This window comes from Poecilia reticulata, chromosome 9 (genome assembly GCF_904066995.2).
Source record: "Poecilia reticulata chromosome 9, P_reticulata-male-v2, whole genome shotgun sequence".
Taxonomy (NCBI): domain Eukaryota; kingdom Metazoa; phylum Chordata; class Actinopteri; order Cyprinodontiformes; family Poeciliidae; genus Poecilia; species Poecilia reticulata.
The window spans coordinates 34,127,106-34,147,114 of record NC_088838.1 but is presented as its reverse complement, the minus strand read 5'-3'; the positions used below and the strand labels follow the sequence as shown (position 1 = coordinate 34,147,114).

General features: G+C 41.6%; 2 protein-coding genes across 2 annotated transcripts in view; both read left to right on the top strand.

The window, feature by feature from the left end:
- The first annotated feature begins 5,184 nt into the window (after window positions 1-5,184).
- Window positions 5,185-12,064, top strand: lox (lysyl oxidase). Its single transcript, XM_008419492.3, has 7 exons — window positions 5,185-5,802; window positions 7,294-7,402; window positions 8,201-8,332; window positions 8,985-9,141; window positions 9,649-9,744; window positions 9,850-9,965; window positions 11,221-12,064. Exons 1-7 carry the CDS (start codon window positions 5,289-5,291, stop codon window positions 11,225-11,227), a joined length of 1,131 nt encoding a protein of 376 aa, XP_008417714.1. The 5' UTR covers window positions 5,185-5,288; the 3' UTR covers window positions 11,228-12,064.
- A 2,136-nt stretch (window positions 12,065-14,200) lies between these two features.
- The window catches only part of sncaip (synuclein, alpha interacting protein), a 12,298-nt gene continuing 6,489 nt past the window's right edge, over window positions 14,201-20,009 (top strand). Inside the window, exons 1-5 of the mRNA XM_008419493.3 lie at window positions 14,201-14,361; window positions 18,144-18,231; window positions 18,318-18,390; window positions 19,304-19,827; window positions 19,974-20,009. The exon at window positions 19,974-20,009 is cut by the window's right edge and continues 139 nt beyond it. Coding sequence (XP_008417715.2) covers window positions 18,175-18,231; window positions 18,318-18,390; window positions 19,304-19,827; window positions 19,974-20,009 — 690 coding nt within the window. The 5' untranslated portion in view covers window positions 14,201-14,361; window positions 18,144-18,174. The remainder of the gene's footprint in view (window positions 14,362-18,143; window positions 18,232-18,317; window positions 18,391-19,303; window positions 19,828-19,973) is intronic.

The following is a 20,009-nucleotide window of genomic DNA, read 5'->3' as shown; positions in this document are numbered from 1 at the left end:
ACTGGCTCCTCTCGACGTGGAGGAGCAGCGGCTCTACTCTGAGTCCCTCCCGGATGACCGAGCTTCTCTCTCTAAGGGAGAACCCAGCCACCCTGCGGAGGAAACCCATTTCGGCCGCTTGTATCCGTGATCTCCCAGCCTCACTCACCTCCCCTGACCGCATATCACTGATATCATGTACATCTCCATTACATACCTATATTTTGAATATATTTCAGTAAACAAGTAAAATGCAACACATATTTTTGTACATATTTCAGACAAATCCTATCGGTATTTGTTCTCACTGGTTGCTGAATTTAGTGGATGGTAGAGAAAGATCAGCTGCTGCTCACCTGCAAGGAAAGAATCTGAACCTCTGATTTTGTAAGTGTATGGTTTTTGAATCGAAAGCTAAATTTAACAGACAAAGAAAGGAAGGGGCCTTGTTCTGAGATCTGGGCTCAGTGACAGAAGTTTTCATAAGGGTGGTTCAGTGGTGCCTCTGGGCCAACAGGAGGCCACAGACACAGAAGCAATGCCAGGTTTTCGTTGTGATGTAATCTGATAAGAGCTCAATATTTCACCAAAACTCTGCAGCTTCAGCACAAACTGACAGACCATCAGTTAGGAAACTAGGACTCTTGCTAAGATGTTCCATGTTTGTTAGTTTTCATAAAACCGTCTGCTGTGACAGCAGCTTTTGTAACAGTGTTTTTTTTTTTCAGATGATGCTAGAGGAGGCCCAGCCAAACCCAACCTGGCTTTAATTGCTGGTGCTGCTCTGCAGAGGTTTGGTAACAGAGACGAGTATTTTTATCTCCTCAGAGTGAGAAGTGTCACGTCCTCAAGGACATTCCATCAGGCTCAGATGAAATCCTTCTTTTCTGGGTTTTGGTTCAGGTTTTGATGTCAAACCGTTACAAGACTGGATACGGACAGCGTTCTCATTTTAACAGAACCGAAATCTTCACTAGCAGAAGTTCAGCTCAGAGCCCAGAATGAAGCTCAAAGATAAAGATTTTAACCACATAAAGCAATAATTCTGGATATTATGACCATAGAGATAAGAAACTGAGGAGGATCTCTGTCTAAGACCAACCCGGCTTATGTTTCATATTTAAATCCATAGATTAGACCAGATAGATGAAATTCAATTCACTGTTAAATAAACTGGACATAAGCTGTGTCAGACGACGTTACAGACGACTTTCTACCAACAACCAGGGTCTGGAAACAAAACTAAAATATTCCAACAACATCGTTAAATGGATAAAACTAAAGAAACAGCAGGTGGAATTATTTAAAAGGCCATTTTTAACTCAGTACAATAATCATTAACCTTAGTGCTAAAATGTCCAGCTTTACTCCAGACATTTCTCTTTGTGGGTTAAAACCTCCATCATTAGTCATATAACCTTTGAGTAGCAGTGGCACCAGAGTGGAGCCCTGAGGAACCCCTCATCTGGTCCTTATAAATACACAAACAAAAATATCTGACAAATCAACCGATATGTTGGTTTAAGGTGAGGAAGGTTGGATGAATCCCAGTCTAACCACCATCTGAACCAGTTTAACCTGCAGGTCGTTGAGCTCGTCTCTGTCCTCCAGGTCCAGCTGCTCCGCTCTCTGTAACTCACGTCTCTGTTTCTTTAACTCGACCACATGAATCAGGTCTGTGGTTTTCACAGCCTCAGGCCTGTTGGGTTGAATTCAAACCCCTCATTCTGTACCAACGTTTTACTGACCTGCATCGTTTCCACATGGTTACCCTGTAATGTTTTGTCTCTCTCTGCTGACTCGTCCTTTACAAACCCAAACCGACTCAGTCTGGTGACGGCGGAGCGGCTGCTGTGGAGCGTTTGTAATGTTTGGGGTTTCCATGGCTGTTTATGTGTCCTGTGTGCAGGAGGCCCCTCCAGGCAGCAGCTCTCAGCATGAAGCCGTGTAAACCGCTCGGATCAGGCCGACACCTGCTTCTCATTGGGCCTGAGCTGCGGCTGCTGCTTTATACCTGAAAGCGCCGAGCGCTGCGATACCTTTGATCTTTACAAAAGCAGTAAAAATGCAGCTCCTGTGCAGACGGGTCATGTTTCCTTCAGCTGCTTCAAGCTGCTGCGTGGCTACCTGGAGATACTCACTGAAAAACCAACGCCAGCATTTCCTTCATCAAAACCCCTGATGTTAGTTTGGCAGTAAAGTTGTGTTTTACAGCTGATCAGAACTAATGGATTGATTCAGAGGTGAGAGTAATCCTCCATTCCTGTTGTAAAAGAAGAGGAAAGCCCTGCTGGTTGTTGTTTCTGGCTCATCAGCTGTTTTAAAGGTTTTCCAGGATCCGACTCCTGGCAGAATGATTTCCATGTAGCTGAGAGTTTGCAGAAGCTGCTGCTGTTGCAGGAGGGATGAGAGACCAGGGTCGTTAGAGGAAGAGGAGACGAACCATCCCTGAGTCAAGATGACAGCTGGGAGGATCAGGATGCTTCACAATCCAACATGGATGGACTGACTGTTTTTAACACATTTCAGTCTGATTTTACTGTCTGGTATATAAGTTCACACACGTTTAGCTTTGAGTTCCTGCTGGATTCCTGACTGACTGTGGCGACTAAAAGTATGAAATGGTGACACTAAAGGATCTTTGAACGAAGCCCAGACGTTCAAACGATACATTTCCGAACAAGAAGAAGAAGAATCTGTTACGTCCACTGCCCTCTAGGGGTCGCCATAGAGATCCATCTGTGCTCCTCTGTTTGCAGACCTGCCGTCACACCTGGAACCACTTCCTCCTCCTCATCAGTGGATCGGATAAAAGGTTTACTTTGGTTTATTGTTTTGGCCTCAGAAAGCCTGAAGTTTGTGTTTGTAAAGTCCTGAGCCAGTGGAAAATAAATAATGGAGATATTAACTTTAACTTCCTTCAGTTATCGGCTTCAGATTTAATATTCAACTTGTGTTTCACCCTGTGCCTCCCTGATTCATTCAGGCCTGAACCCGACTACCAACAGACACAACACTTCTCTCTAAGTGTGTTGACCTTTGACCCAGCTGGGAGGACCTCATGTTTGCATGTGGAGGTTTGGTGCAGGAGCTTCCATGCATATTTTATTCAACATAAATAGCCTGGAATCATAATTTCAGCTCAGAAACAGAATAAAGATTTTAGCTCTTGGTTTGAGGTTTTTCACTCTCTGGGTTTCCTGCTGTTCATCACCAAACTGGTTCAGCCTGGATTATGCAGAACATCCACTGATTCAGGTATGGATTATGGATCATGGATTATGCATCTGCACTGATGTTTCTAAATGAAAGTTTTAGACTTTTGCCTTCAGTAATAACTGGAAAACTCAATGTAGGAGAAGAACGACTGGTTTCTTCTCAGGTGCTGAATGTAAAAAAGCAGCTCTTGTTCCCAGATGCACCATGAGAAGCTCATGAATTCAGGGTGTAGAAATCCTGCTCTGTCTTCAGCACATCCCTGCCTGCATGACCTCACACAGGATCACAGAGCATGAATGAAACCTGCAGCTGGACGTGGTAGAAAAGGAAAGTGTTGCTGCGTCTCTCTGGGTGGCAGGTTGTGTTTTACGGCGCTCTCTGCAGAGGAAACGTCTCAGCTGGTAGAGCCTCATTTTCAGCTGTTTTAAAGCATCCTGAGCTCCCAGCAGGACACCAGAGGTCATTTACCAGTAAAACCAAACAAAAGCATTTTGTTTGAACAGATCAGCTGTAGAACAAAGACGGCAGGTTTAGTTCCAAACGCCGCAGAAGCACTAAATGCTGGATGAGTTTCTAGAGCAAATATCTTGAAATAAAACTACAACAAAGTAACTTTACAGCAAGATATAGAAGTTTTACGTAAAAATTCCTCAATAATGATTAAAAAGTTATATTTTTCTGGCAGATTCTCTTTTAACGATATTTTTCATAATTTAAGTGAAATAAAACATCAGTATTTTTTCATCAATATTAAGAAATTATTGATCTATATTGTGTTATTTTGTCTTACTAAAAACTAGACAAAAAATATTTGGTAAGATTTTGTGTTTTTATAGTCAAGATGGTAAAGATTCATAACTTTTGACCTTTTTTCACACAGTGCAGAGTTGAACTTATTTCATGGTATTTCTGCGATAAACCAACACAAAGCAGAGCAGAGCTGTGAAGTGGAAGAAAAATTATTCATGTTTTTCTGTTTTCTTCATAAAGGTTCCCTTTACGCCAACGTCTTTAAAATGTTCACCTGTAAATGTCCAAAACAGACACAAACTGTCAGCTTTAAGTGAAATGAAAAGTTGTTTTACAACTAATTTACTACAAGAGGTGTAAATACCAAAACAACACTTTTCAGAGTTTTTTCCTGCAAAAAATAATCCAATGCATAATTTTCCTTCTCGTTTGTCTCTAAGCATCACTTTCAGTTGTTCTGTCTCCAGATATCTCAGACATTCCTGGTGGTCACATGACAAAACAACAGACTCTGGATGCCGCCGGTTCTTTAACGTCTGTGATAAATAACCTGAAAACGACTCGGTGGAGAATTTTTCAGGTTGAAGCGACGTTGAGTCAGAAGTGAAACCTCAGAATAATTTCAGCCTCAGTTCTGACCAGAGAGATGCTGTAATTAGAGACAAACAGGCTGAACTTCACACCTCATGGATCAAAACTCTGATTTTAACTCAAATCTTCTCAACAAGATGAAACCTCTGGAAAAACCCAGGATGGTTTTACTGAGTGATTCATGTTTGGTTTGTGATTATGAAGATTTTTGGCAGTGGTTGATTATTCCAGATAAAATGTTGCAGTTCTGCTTTGCAGCTTCGAGCTGCTGCAGCTGCTGCACTTTGGTTTGGCTGCAGCAGAGCTGCAATTGTGTGACGCCTGCAGCACCAAGCAGCAGCAGCAGCAGCAGCAGCATCATTATGAAAGAATCTCAGGACAAAGACTCAGACCACAGCCTGTTTACAACTAAACTGAACTTTACAAACATTTAAGGATCCAAACTAAACACGCTGTCAGGTTAAATTAGCGGATTAATTGATGTATTTGAAGAGAAATTAGTTAAAATTTCTCATTTTATCTGTTTGTGTTCATTTGAAATTAAACGAGCTCCAGCAGGTTGATCTTTACAGTTTCAGTGTGAAGCGATCCGTGAAGAGTTAAACCCTCCTGTAAGTCAGGATCCTGCTGGAGGTGGAGAAGCTCTTCCTCTCTCACTCCTCCTCCATCAGAGGTCGGAGCAGCTGAAGCTCCAAACCTCCTCAGATCAGCAGCTGAGCGGAAAGCAGCGGCTCCTAATTTATTCAACCATGAAGCTGCGCTCTTTTGCACGCCTGGCGCTGTCCTTTGCGCATGTTTGCTTCCTCTGCTGCTTTCTGGAGGCAGTTTGCGCTCAGGAAGCTGCTGAGTCTGATGCGCTCCGGAGGGGGTTGACATGGCAACACAACGGGCAGGTCTTCAGCATCCTGAGCCGCGGGGCCCAGTACAGACCCACCGGGAGGCGGCTGAGCGGCTCCCCGCGCCGCAGCGACCCGGTGCTGGTCCTCAGCAGCGCCAACGGCACGGCGGCGGGCGCTGCGTCCCGGGGGGCGCCGCGGGTCCCCGCCGCCAGCAGCTCCGCGCAGCTCCGCGCCGTGGCGCGCCAGCCGCCTCAGGCCGGCTCTGTCCCGGCCAACAGGGAGGACACGATGGTCGGAGATGACCCCTACAACCCCTACAAGCGCCACGGCTACGACCCCTACTACAACTACTTTGACACCTACCACAGACCCAGACCCCAGACCCAGCCCCGGCCCGGATACGGAACCCGGTACCACCAGAACGGTCAGAGCAACGCCGAGCTTTTCCATCTGCCATTTTGAGTTTGGTTTAATCAATGAATCCATGAGAGTCAGACTGGTTTATCTTCTATAAGTTAAGTTTCTGTCTTCGGTGGATTTTTATGTCTTTCTCTCGTGACATTCCTGGTGATGAAAGTTTAAATTCCTGCTTTTATTGACTCATTACTGCAGCTCAGGCCCCAATCAGCTCCAAGCTAAAGACAGACACATGTTTGACTTTATGCTGCACCGCAAACCTCCTGATCTCTGCAGGACCACAGATTTATCCTCACCAGCATCTTTTACTGAACCGTTACAACAGCATCAAAAATGATAAGAGAGGAGCTCAAACAGATAACATTTTAAAAATGAGCAAATAGTGACGTGAAGAATGGCTGTTAATGTTTAAATGAGTTTCTGAGCTGGAATCAGAGCAGCAGATCTGATGGTGAGAGAAAATCCATCCTGAGATTCACTAATAAGAAATACAACAATTTGACTTTCTATAGTTCAACCAATGAATCTAATTATTAATTTGAATGTAATTTTGTGTCTGAAAAGTGAATCAAACCAGCTGAGTTTGTGTAAACATGAAGAGACCAAACCTTCTGATTTTGGTTTATATATATTTACATTAATATCAAACATTTTAAACATTTAATGCTCCAGTTTTTCCTCTGGTTCTTCTCTGACTGCAGAAGAAGAGAAACGTTTTTCTAAATGACACATTTTAAGTTTTAACTTGTATAATTCATCACGAAATATTGAACGTTTCTTTATTTTCACTCAAAAGGGGTTTACAGCGCCCCCTGCTGGTTATAGAGCTGTTATTGCAATGTTTCCATCCCAATCTGTAGAACTGCAGAACCAGAACCAGAACAGCAGAGAAGATGGACCTGAACAAACAAAACAAAAAGAAAGAAAGAAAGAGAGAAAGAAAGAAAGAAAGAAAGAAAGAAAGAAAGAAAGAATGAAAGAAAGAAAGAAAGAAAGAAAGAAAGAAAGAAAGAAGCAAAGAATGAAAGAAAGAAAGAAAGAAAGAAAGAAAGAAGCAAAGAATGAAAGAAAGAAAGAAAGAAAGAAAGAAAGAAAGAAAGAAAGAAAGAAAGAAAGAAAGAAAGAAAGAAAGAAAGAAAGAAAGAAAGAAAGAAAGAAAGAAAGAAAGAAAGATTGCATGTTCTTTTCAAAGCTGTAAGATTTGAATTTGGAGATTGATTTTATTTTTTTTAAAGTTATATTTTAACACTAGAAGGAACTGAGAAGCTGCAGCTTCTTCTCAATCATGTCTGATTTCATTTAAATCAGTTTAACATAAACTTGTTTCCTGTCATCAGCAGAAGCTTTAAATTTAACAGAAGAATCAACTTTCCTTCAGTCGTCTCCACTTTCTGAGCGAAGCCGTTTAAACGTTGCTGCAGATCCACGTCTGTTGCTCAGATATTTTAAAATGATCCTAAAGAAAGTTTTTCCTCACCTGAACTCCTCCTGGCTGCAGGTCTCCCGGATCTGGTTCCGGATCCGTATTACATCCAGATCGCCTCGTACGTCCAGAGGTCGCCCATGTACAACCTGCGCTGCGCCGCTGAGGAGAACTGCCTCGCATCGTAAGGCTTCCTCTTCCTCAGTCATGAACAGTTTATTAGTGAAGACATGGAAGGAGATGAAGTTCTTTAGAGCTCAGTTTGAGGTCCAGAACCAGTCCAGAGATCTGGTGTGGAAACAATCATCTGACTTTGAATGTTAATGAAACAAAGGATGATGATGGAGTGGCTTTTTCTTATTATGTGAACAAACTTATTTAGGTTTGATTTAATTTGTGTTTCTTAGTGGAAACACATCGATTCAACTGACCGGAGCAGAATATTGACCAAGTTTTGCTCACATCTGTAATGAAAGCTAATGAAGCTCAGAGCAGATTGTTCTTCTTCAGGAGCTCAGATCCTTCAAGGTTCACTGCAAATCCGTAAAATATCAGCTGGTTCAGAAATCAGGAATCAGATCAGCTGATATTCTGCAAAAACCTGAAAATCTGTTTGTTTTTGCTCTGCTGTGATAAAGGGACGACTGACACAAAATTCACCTCAATCTTAACAACTTTGAGACTTTTCAGCCAAAACACGAAACCAGCCAAACTCAGAATCAGCAGATCAGACTTTTTAAAGATCATCCAGAAAACTATAATCATAAAGCATAAATATAAGGCAGTTGAAGCGTCTTTTCTTCTGCTGCTGCTTTAATATGAGCTACAGCATCACTAAGGACTGGCTGCTGATCCGTCTGAGCCAAATTTATGTTTCCACCAAAGAAAAGTGAAGAAAATAAAACTGAAAATTAGATTTGATCCTTTTATGTTTTTGTGAATTTGTTCTTTCGACATGGATCGCCTCCTCTCTGTTTTCCAGCTCGTCTCGCTACTCTGCGGATTACGACACCAGAGTTTTGCTGCGGTTCACTCAGCGGGTGAAGAATCAGGGGACGGCCGACTTCCTGCCCAGCCGACCCCGATACGCCTGGGAGTGGCACAGCTGTCACAAGTACGCACATCGTTACAGATTTCCACTTTAGAGATGATTTTATGGAGGCTGGAGGTAAAAAACCCACAAGCTTTGAGTTATTATCCTGAAATTCTTCCATTAATGTGAAAATAATGTTATGTTCCACCATATAACGGAGGAAAATCTGAGTAGATTAATGCAAAAATATACCAAGAAGGATGTTTAGCCTCATTGCTAACATCACTTTCGATTAAAACTTTGTTCTAATCTCTAGGTAGTAAAATAAATATTCTGAAATTACTCAATTTAATCTCATTTAGAGCACAACTAAAACCAAGAGCTGAACATTTTCCTACATATTTAAATAAAACAACAAGGAACAGAAAATAATCAAATCTGACTAAATTAATCTGTTAATGATAAAACTAGAAACATTTTATCATTGATAGGTGAATCAGAATATGTCTAACATTGAATTAGCTCAGGTTCATGTGAGGGATCTTAAATAATCCGAAATATAAAACATGATCCAAAAATGTAAAAAGTAAAATCTGAACTCTGGCCCCTGAGGAACTCCAGAAATAACATTTTACAGGATCTATTTTTACAGTTTGTCAGTAAGGTTTAGCATCTTTCTGGAATATTTTTATGAATTTTTATTTTTATATTGACCTCTGTCGTGTTTGTTCAGCCACTTTCACAGCATGGATGAGTTCAGCCTGTATGAGCTGCTGGACGCTCGGACCTACAGCCACGTAGCCGAGGGCCACAAGGCCAGCTTCTGCCTGGAGGACACGTCCTGCGACCCGGGATACTACCGCCGCTACGCCTGCACCTCACACACACAGGTACACACACCTGATAAACCTCTGATTCTTCACTGTTATTTTCTTTTGTTTCCCAGAAACATTATTATTATAAACAAGAAACATTCAGGAAAAAATCAAACAGAGAACAAGATACAGACATGAATACAATGACAATTATTGAACATGTAAATTATACATTTATTATAAAATTGAGTTCCAGGGTTTGAAGTTAGCGCTTTAGCACTAGCTTCCACTAAATACTGCGTTGCTGTAGCATTTTAGGGCTAGCTAGCTAGTTAGTTAGCTGTACCCAACAGTCTGTAAAGGTGGAGGAATGAAGCAAGACAGTGTCATCACCAGACAGGTCAAAGTTCATGGATGTGATGGATGGTGGTACACTGTGGCGCCATCTAAAGGCAGCAAAATGGAAGTAGAAGAGTCAGTTTTATAAAATAAGATTCTCCTGCTCAAACTGTAAACAAAGACACAATGTAAGAATAGTTTAACGTATTAAAATCTAAAGAAGTTGTTTTTGCTGCCGTTCAGGGTTTGAGTCCCGGATGTTACGATACCTACAGCGCCGACATCGACTGTCAGTGGATCGACATCACCGACGTCTCGCCTGGCAAATACATCCTGAAGGTGAAAATCCTCTCTGATCAGGTGTTACAGTAGAGATCAGTGTCCAGCCTGTGAAATGTCTCATGTCCAGATTATAGACCTGTTGGCGTTCCTGTCCTCCTGCAGGTGACGGTGAATCCCAGGCAGCAGGTTCCAGAGTCCAACTTCAACAACAACGTGGCTCGCTGTAACGTTGACTACACGGGCAACGCGGCGCACATCTCTGGATGCAGCCTGACGGGGTAAAACGAGCTTTAGGGATTATCTGGCTCTGAACCCAGACCAAAGGTTTGGGGCCAAAATACTGGAACCTGCTTCACTTCAGCCACGTAACAAACGTCTCTGGAATCCGTCGGCCTGTGGGGAAAACAGTTACACTGTCAAAAATTAACAGCAGTAATTTGAGCTATTTATCCTGTTAGGAGAAAAAAAATCTGTCATATTTTCACCATGTTATTTGTTCATTTATAGATCAAGCTAAATATTTAGTTTAGAGGTTGATATTTAGGTTGTAACTAAATATTTAACCTGGCAATTAAAGATTTAGTTTGGAGATAAATATTTAGCTCATAAACTAAATTTTAACCTGCTAATTAATATGTCACTTCCTAGATATTAATTTAGCAAGCTACGTTACTATTAGCTTGCTAACTTTTAACTAAATATTATAATCCGGAGAGAAATATTAAGCTCGAAACTGTGAGACATAGAAATAAAAGAATAAAAGTGTGAAAATATCCATCCATCCATTTTCTTACACCCTTGTCCCTCAGTGGGTCAGGAGGTGCTGCTGCCTCTCCAGCTAATGTACCGGGTGAGAGGCGGGGTCACCTGGACGGGTCACCTGGACGGGTCACCTGGACAGGTCGCCAGTCTGTCGCAGGGCAGCACAGAGACACACAACCATGCACACACACACTCACACCTAGGGGCAATTTGGACAGACCAATTAACCTGACAGTCATGTTTCTGGACTGTGGGAGGAAACCGGAGTACCTGGAGAAAACCCACCATACACAGGGAGAACATGGAGACTCCATGCAGAAAGACCGGGAATCGAACCCAGAACCTTCTTGCTGCAAGGCAACAGCTCTACCAACTGTGCAGCCCGGGTGAAAATATGACTGAAAAATTAACCTTGTTTTTTTTCTCTGTGACAAAATGAACATCAATAATTTGTGTGGCTGTAACGTTGCGGCTCTGCAGAGTTTCAGCTTAGAAACGTCCTGCAGGCACAAACTGGGATCTAAGATGTTATCAGATGCTGCAGGTTTTAGATAAAAATGTTCAATCTGGTCTCACCTGACCTGAGAACCTTCTTCCACATATCAGCGGTTCCCTAAACGGCTGAGGGAAGATGTTAAATTGGACGTAGTGAAACAAGTATTAACTTATTCTTAGATACAAACATCTTAACAAGTGAATTGTTAAAATTTCAGCAGGTGTAATCAGACATGATCTGTTTCTCATCCGTGTTTGTTTTGTTTGTTTTTGCAGGTATTGAGAAGAATCCTTAAAATGAGCCTGAAGACAAAGTCAGAGGTCAAAGTTCATGAAGTTAAAGTTACACTCTGTTTACATGAGACCCAAAATATTCACTTATAATCAAACACCTGAAGCGGAGAGGTGACCCGGTTCTGACTGGACTCTGTTCTGGTTCCTCATATGGGTTCTGTATTACCTCACAGCTGGACTTACTGGTTTCCTGCTTCTTCTTCTTCTTCTCTTACTGGCTTTTATATTCTCTGCATTTACTGATGGAGTCTGATTATTTAGACTGTAGATGAAAAACGTTTTTATGGCAGAAATGAAAATTAATGCAAAGCTTTAAAACTATTATTTTATTCTAGTTTTTATTTGTGTTATAATCCCAGGAAAATCTGAGCGTTTTCTCACAGAAATGTTTTCTTCAAATCTGCAAAAAAAAAAGCAAAAAAACTTTCCTTTATTACACAAAAACTTTTTTATCTGCATGTTTTTCTCTTGCTTTTTATATAAAACATGATATGTGATGTTTAATTTAATCATTTTAAATAATTTCTAGATATTTTTACAGGAAACTGACTCAAACTTTAATATTTCCTTTATGGTGATAAAGAACAGATCTTTGTCTTTTGGTGCTAAAAAACCAGCTTTTCCCTCTGTGGCTTTTTATTTCTATTAAATAACAGCTGAAGTCAGATTTCTGTGGATGTGTGTGTGTGAGTGTGTGTTTTCTGCTGTGGGGTGAGGAGTGCAGTGTGTGTTTGCCTGTGAACACATGAACCAGCTGGGCTGTAAACGGATGAGCTCCCAGTGTTTTCTTCCATCGCTGCTTCAATAAATTTGGCCTAAACGTGAACTAACTCCTGTGTGACTGGATGCTTTAGCAAAATGTTGTTTTAAAGAGTCGCCTTCTTGATGCAGACACATTTACACGCTTTAAACTTTCCACATTCTGTCACTTTAAGGCAATAAACTTTAGTGTTTTGTGTCAGACCAACACAAAGCAGCACAAAGTTAAGTGGAAGGAAAACTACATGGAGGTTTTTTTATTCACAAAGTCATCTGAAAAACTATAACAGAGTTTTAGAGCCACTCTAAGAAAACAAAAATAATTAAATAAGAATATAAGGAAGTCACTGTATTAGGAAAATAAAGTCAAAATAATAAAATATTTTTTTCATAGTTTTACAAGAATAAGTCATATTACAACTTTCCGCTGGTAATTTCATAATTTCATTCCCCTAATTTTATTTAATTGTTCTCTTACAATGGTTCTAATATTCTGTCTTGCAGAAAAAAATTGTATGTTCATAAAATATTACATTTCAAAATATAAAGGTGTTTGCGAGTGTTGTGTGCATTAATGATATTTGATACTATGTGTAATGTAGAGGCAAAAGGAATAAGAAACAAGCAGTGGAGGAAAACAGACTTGAGATGCTTTGGCAGGAACAAAAACCTTCTCACCATTAAATGAAACAACTAGTTAGCTATAAAGATTAACCACGGAGTAACAAGCAAGAAGAAACCGAGAAAAATTGAGCGAATCGTCCGGAAACACAACAAAGAAGAAGAAAACTCAGGTCGAGCTGGAAACTCTGGCAGAGAGAGAGTTTGTCTCCACCTAGCGTCCGGACGGAGGAAGTTCAGCGTCACTCAGCTTTAAAAGTCTTTCTAGCTGTTATGTTCTACGTTTGTCACTAGGTGGCGGTGTTGCGTTGAAGCTGCTGATGCTGCGGCATCACTTTGTCTCATAAAAGATATAAATAAATATCACAAAGTTAACAATGTTAGGTTTAATCTTAAATCTGAAAAGCTGATGCAGATATTTATTAATCTAATAAAACTAGTAAATTAAAGTAATTAACCGCTTAATAAAGTCAAAAGTATACAACTGTTTTATTTATTCTACTATAAAGAAACCAAATAATATGTGGGGGAAAAAACTATAAAAATGATTTAGTGTTAAGGATGAACGTGTCATGTTGAAATTTATTGATTACTTATCTGGGTTGATTGAATCAATAAAGTTTATTTAAATAAGAGTCGAATGAAAGTTTTATGAGAATTAAATCTGTTAATTTGGACAGTTTGATGATAATAAAGATTTAAAGTACTGTGTATGGTTTTATAACCGGGTTTTTTTTATTCTAGGGATAACGGGTCCAAGTAACGGTTCTGCTCCTCCTGTCTGGCTGCCAAAGATTGTCTATTGTAACGATGAGTCACCCATAACACTAAGAAAAATAAAGCTCACATTTCAGCAAGCAGCGCCTTCAATTTAATTTAATGTAAATGCAGCATAATTAGGAAGGCAGCAGGAAAATATAGCAATGTTTGTATTAGAAAAATCAATTTAAAAAAGTTTTTCTTTTCTGGTCTGGCAGAAAAACAAATATTTCCTCACACTGTGCGCAAAACAGATGGGTGCCCACTCATGCCGCCCTGGGTGGTGAGCCATGTTAATCATGTCAAAAAATCATTGAACAAAAAATAAAAACACCACTGACTGTGATAACAAATTATGTGTTTTAGTTCATTTCATGTTATAATAATACAGACAGATCAAGGTTTCGTTCTGGAGTTCAGTGGTGTTTAATTATGAGCAACAAAAATGAAAATAACTGAAAACTGATTAAATTAGTCCGTGTTTTAGACAATTTACGTTCATCCACAACTTTAGAAAAATCTTTGTTTTGTTTTGCTTATTTTTATTTTACAGAAATTGCATTTTCTTTAAAAACAATTCATGATAAAAATCATTTCAAATATGAAACAGCTTTTGTTATGAACGATTCATTAAACAATAGTTTTTAAAATATTTTTTGTCATGTAATTTATGTTTTATTAATCTTGATTTTAATTGTTTTCTTGCTGTTTTGCTCCTTTACATTCTTCATAATGAGATATTTTAACGGACCAGCTTCGGCGTCCCAAACAGAAGCAGCGCTCCGTGGTTGTGAAAACGTGTCGGAGTGAGCCCTCCTGTCCTGCGCTCCTCTCTGATTGGCCCATATGTCAAAGTCTTTGTGCTCGTGAAGACATCGAGGCGACAGCAGGGAAAAAAACAGCTGGATCAGCTAGCGGTTCCGCTGGCTCCTCCAGCCCCAACACCGGCTCATTCCTCCGGGTTCCCACCCTGACTTCGATACGGTACAGTCTTCCGCGGCTTTCTATGACACCCAGAGCGGGCAGCTCCAGGTTTCCCAGCCGAGCCGCCGGTTCGACCCAATTTTCCAGCAGCTTTCCCCGTTAGCCTGTTAGCTGATTAGCCTGTTAGCTGATTAGCCTGTTAGCTTAGCTGCTGATCCTGCTGGAGGATGAGCGGATTAAACCAGCTGGCAGCAACAATCAGGACAGATCAGAAGACCTTTACGGTCCAGCATCAAACGAGAGGCAGCTTGACTCTCATCCCGGCCTGAAAACATCCAGCTCGTTTTAAAACCGGAGGAAAAATTAACCTGGAATCACTGAGTGTTGCGTTCAGGTGTCTTAAACTTCTGTCCATTTAATGTAAAAACTTAATCTGTAAACTTTCCAGAAAATATCTTTTTTATTTTAAAAGGTAGATGCGAAAAGACCGAATATTAAATCACTGAAATTATGTTTACTACTAGTTACCAGTTATCATTTTGTTCTTTAGGAGAAAAAAACGTTTAAATTTTCTTTTCTATTGGATGGAAGTTTATAGAAATATATGCTTAATATTTTTCTCTTTCGCGATCAGATTTCTTTAAATTCAGCTGCTGGATGAAACCAGATCGGATGAGTTTGTTTTTTTTTTGCTGCGGTTAGAAGGAAACTCGTCATTTCCAGGTTAAAACTCCAGGAAAACTACAAATCAGAACCTGCCCGTCCGGTTCGGGTCCGGTTCTGGTGCTGCGCTGGGTTTTTACAGGGACTTAAAGCTCCTAATTAATGTAAAGCTTTTAAACAGCGATAAGACATTATGACGATAACTTTAACCTGAAGCAGTTGAGTGAATTGTGCTGATTTGTGAGCTGCTTGGTTATTATTATGATTCATCTCCACACAGAAAATGCTGCTGATTGTTTAGAAGATTTAATGCAATAAAAGCGAAAAAAGGAAATTTTATTTTTACTTTTATAAGATATTCCATTTTGGGTCGTTTTTTTCTCTTTTAACTCTCATTGCTCCACAAATAATAATGTGTAAAAATCCATGTTGTTATGAATTTTTGACCTAGTCAAGAATGTGACACGCACATATAAATATTGATCTTTTCTCTGTATTTTTGTAAAATATATATATTTTTATAAACTGATTTTAAAACTGATCGCTCAGACCTGAGCGGTTCCAGATCGGTGATCGTTTGGATCTCCTCGGTTTGCTCTGATTCGTCCCATCATGTGATTTTTTTTAATAGCTGTTCTTACTGGTGGAAGCATTTCCACTGACAGAACCAGACCCAGTTGGTTCTGGTTCTGGTTCTCTCTCAGTGAACCAGCCTGTTGTTCCTTTCTGTCTGCTGCGTTCAGTCCGGTGCTGGTTCTGGTTCTAGCAGCAGAACCTCTGACGCTCTTCTGGTAAAGTCCGGGTGGATCTTCCAGAACCGGTCCGGAGCCGCCGACCCGCCGGGCTTATTTTAGCTGCTGGCGGCCCGGCAGCCGGGCGGATCATCAGCTGTTCACATAAACACAGCGGCCAGATGTTTGCTCCCTCTTTCCCTCCGCTCTTATTTTCAGCATCCCGACCCAAACGGTTGTTATCCGGGCCGGCCCGGTTCTGTAAGCTGCATTTAGGGGTTTCAGCTCGGCGGTTCCTCCCACGCAGAAAGTAGCTCCACGGCTTCCTGAGCATGCTGTGGCCTCAGTGGAAGCTGGACCAGAACCAGAACTTTTTATTATTCTGTGGACTTCCTGCTGCTGCAGGTTCTAGTCCGGTCTGGTTTTCTGGACGGTTCTGCCATCCTGTGAGCAGACGTCTGACGCCGAGGTTCTGCTGGGTCTGTGAGCCCGGATAGAACCAGCGGTTGAGTCCAGAAGGACCCAGATGTTCTGCTCGGATCATCAGAAACGATCCTGGAACATCTGGATGTGATTCCAGGTCGTTTTGTTGTTGGGTTCTGCGGAGTAGGGATAAGTAGTCAGTAGCTGTCCTGTTGTAACGATCATCCCGTCAAGTTTATTTGTGTCGCACATTTCAGCAGTAAGCCAGTTCAAAGTGCTTTACGTTATAAAAACAAATAAAATGGTCGCAGCAGGAAGACGGGTGACTGTTTGGCTCGTCTCAGAACTTCAGATTTCGTTACACCCATGCTAACTGCTACAGAAAAATCCACCAGTCCTGAACTGCCTGGTTCTGATTCAGGCTTTCTGGGTTTTTTCTGAATCAAAGCTTCAAATAATTTGCATAAAATTCACCTATTTGTGGATTTTCCCATAAATCATGTCTAAAATAACAGAAAATTAAGCTTAGAGTCTGAAATACTTTGGTTCAAAGCTACTTGTCTCACTGTTGGCTGATGTTTACAAACCAGCCAATCCAGGATCGTCTTTTATTTTCCTTGGTTCTGATTGGCTGAACCCTAATGAGTGGCAATAAGAAAGACTGACGGTGTTAGCTTCTGCTGTAGCGCTGAGGCGGGTCCACTGTGAATTAAAGTACTACATCATATTATGGTTACATAAATCAGATTAATGATTTAAAAGTAATTATGTGAAAAATTTCAACCACAAAGCTGCATTAGGTAGGATGTTTGTAAACAATTATTTTAACAATCGATATTGATCATGTTATTGATAATGCCCCGTTCGTTAGCAGATGCTAAAGCTAGTGAAAGAAAAATATGAGAGAAAATGTTGGTAAAAAAATAATTCAGTTCTTTTTTTTTTTTGCAAGAAAACATTTTATTGCTTAAAATATGAAATGATTCAAATATCACTTTTAATCTCAAGTATGAAGGATAGAAAACATATTTTATTTCATGAATAGATATTTTATTTATTTGAATATACGGTACCTATAATATTATATCTATATATAAATACCTACATTTATATTTTAGATGATAAATAATTCTTATTTACTTCTAAATATCTAAATAAATATGTGAAATAAAATAGTATTAAAGTTGATATTTATATTATATCTAAATATTTAGATGTATTTAGTTATTTATGTCTAATATTTACATCTGAGATGTAAATATTAGATGTAAACATCTTTCTGCTGTTTGACCTCTTGACCTCCGGATTCTAGCCGGACCTCTGCGGTGCCGGTTTGACCCGGTCCTGGATTCTAGCCGGACCTCTGCGGTGCCGGTTCTAGCCGGACCTCTGCGGTGCCGGTTCGACCCGGTCCTGGATTCTAGCCGGACCTCTGCGGTGCCGGTTCTAGCCAGACCTCTGCGGTGCCGGTTCTAGCCAGACCTCTGCGGTGCCGGTTCTAGCCAGACCTCTGCGGTGCCAGTTCTAGCCAGACCTCTGCGGTGCCGGTTTGACCCGGTCCTGGATTCTAGCCGGACCTCTGCGGTGCCGGTTCGACCCGGTCCTGGATTCTAGCCGGACCTCTGCGGTGCCGGTTCGACCCGGTCCTGGATTCTAGCCGGACCTCTGCGGTGCCGGTTCTAGCCGGACCTCTGCGGTGCCGGTTCGGCCCGTCTGAGGTCGGCCGCGCCGTGCGGAACGCCGCTCCTCATTAATCCAGATTATTCTGATGTTTGTTGGCTTCAGTTCTGAGCTTCAGTCCGTTTACTGCTGAGGGGAAAGTTCTGCCGAGGTTGGACCCGACTTCCAGAACTTCCTCCGTATTGTGTGTAAATCCGGGCCCAGTCTGGGTCAGAAACCCAGTTTTCACCAGGGCTGGCCGGGTTTCCTGCAGCCGCTTCCTGTTTGATTCCTGCTGATTGTATCGCGGCAGCAGAGCAGAATGTTCTGGTCCGGCCCGGTTTGTGACTCCGCTTCTGTCTGCAGCTGGTTCTGATTCTGATGATGAGGTGGAAACATGGAGGCTCCTGAATACCTGGACCTGGATGAGATCGACTTCTCCGATGACTCAGTGGTCCGTATGGAAACCCAAAACCACGCGCGGTTCTGTTCCGACCCGTTTATGATTCATAACATCAGAACCTGTCATTTGTTTTCCAGTATTCTGTCTCATCACTGAAGAACATCCCAGAACTGTCCAGAAGGAGCGATGGCCCGGCAGAGGAGAGACCAGGTGAGCAGCTTGACCGGACCGGACCGGACTGAACCGGACCGGACCGGACGGTTGGGTCATGGAAACCGGTTCAGATTAATTTTCTGCAACTTTCTGAGGAGCTTTTTAATGAACCTTCTGTAACTATTCTTGGAGGATTTTTTTTAATTTTTTGTTGATTTGCTGACCTCTGACCTTTGAATCAGTCTGGAGAAGAAGGAAAAATAAAAACATCTGAGGAAAATAAAATAGAAATATTTAAACAAGAAAATTCAAAATGGGAAAATAAATCAATGTATTGTTAAAAAAAAGTGACAGTAAATACAAATGTTACTAAATGAATACAAAATTTGGAGAAATTGTAAAAAAATTAAAGTGATGATAAACAAAATGAAGTAAAATGTATGGAAAACGGTGACAGTAGATTTAAAAAACTAAAGTGTAGATTACGGGAAAGAAGTAAAAGTTACGGTAAATAAAAACGACTACAAAATAAATGCAGAATACGAAAAAATTTATCAAAAAATAGTGAGTCAATTAAAAAATCATAAAAAAATATTAAATGTTGAGATGTAATAGAAAACTAATAAAACTGCTTTAACATGAAATGGTAAATTACATAATATCAAATAAGGCTCATTAATTACCAAGTCATTTATGTATTTCTGTATTAAATGACAGTTTTGGCAGGATCAGTCCTCCATATTCCTCATCCTTGATTGAAACCTGCCAGGATGTCGACATGTTTCCATTAGAAATTTTCTCCATCAGCAGTTTGTTTGTTGGGTTTTGGTCTCAACTTCAGGTTTTTTTCCAGATTCATGGAACTAAAACAGCAACCAAATAACTTTTCAAGGATTTAAAAAATAAAGATCCGGGACGTTTGTCTGGTTTTTCAGGAATGTTTCAGATGGAATATTTTCTTCTTCTGCAGCTCCGGCCATCAACTGGAGCCGCGGCGTTCCCTCCCACAGTGGCGGGGGGATCAAACCCACGGGCCTGGCCGAGGTCCACAGCAAGTTCCGACCGGTGAAGAGGGTCTCCCCCCTGAAGCACCAGCCCGAAACCACAGAGTCGGACTCGGACGGGAAGAACCAGAACCAGGGTCCGGTTCTGGAGCAGAGCGAGGTCGGTAAGGACGAGTCCGGCTCTGAGAAGCAGACCGGCGCCTCCACGCCGTGCGACGGGAAGGCGAAGGTCGGCGGCAACGCTCAGGCTCTGTTCGGGGAGCTGGAGCACTACGACCTGGACATGGACGAGATTCTGGACGTGCCGTACATCAAGTCCAGCCAGCAGATGTCCACGCTGCCGCGGGTCCCCCACGACAGGCGGTCCGCGGCGGGGGGCGGCGCCGCCGGGGGAACCCTGGAGAGGAACCGAGGAGGAGGAGGGATGAAGAGCTCCACTCTGACCCACAACGAGCCTCTCAGCCTGGGCAGCAGCAGCAGCCAGACCCCGGTGAGTCCAGCCGCCTGGTTCTGGTTCTGCTTCGCTGACGGGTTCCAGCAGCGTCTCACGCTCCACTAAAGAGGAAAACAGTTTTTTACTTTTAATAAACGGGCCGCTGTGACCCTGAAGCTCCGTCTGGTTCTGCTCTCCTGCAGTTCTGCGTTCTGTCCCCGGTGAAGTGGTCGGACCTC

Coding starts and splice junctions, on each gene's coding strand:
- lox (XM_008419492.3), top strand. CDS start 5,289: ATGAAGCTGCGCTCTTTTGCACGCCTGGCGCTGTCCTTTGCGCATGTT. Junction 9,142..9,648: donor CCTGCACCTCACACACACAG/GTACACACACCT, acceptor GCTGCCGTTCAG/GGTTTGAGTCCCGGATGTTA. Junction 9,745..9,849: donor CTGGCAAATACATCCTGAAG/GTGAAAATCCTC, acceptor GTCCTCCTGCAG/GTGACGGTGAATCCCAGGCA.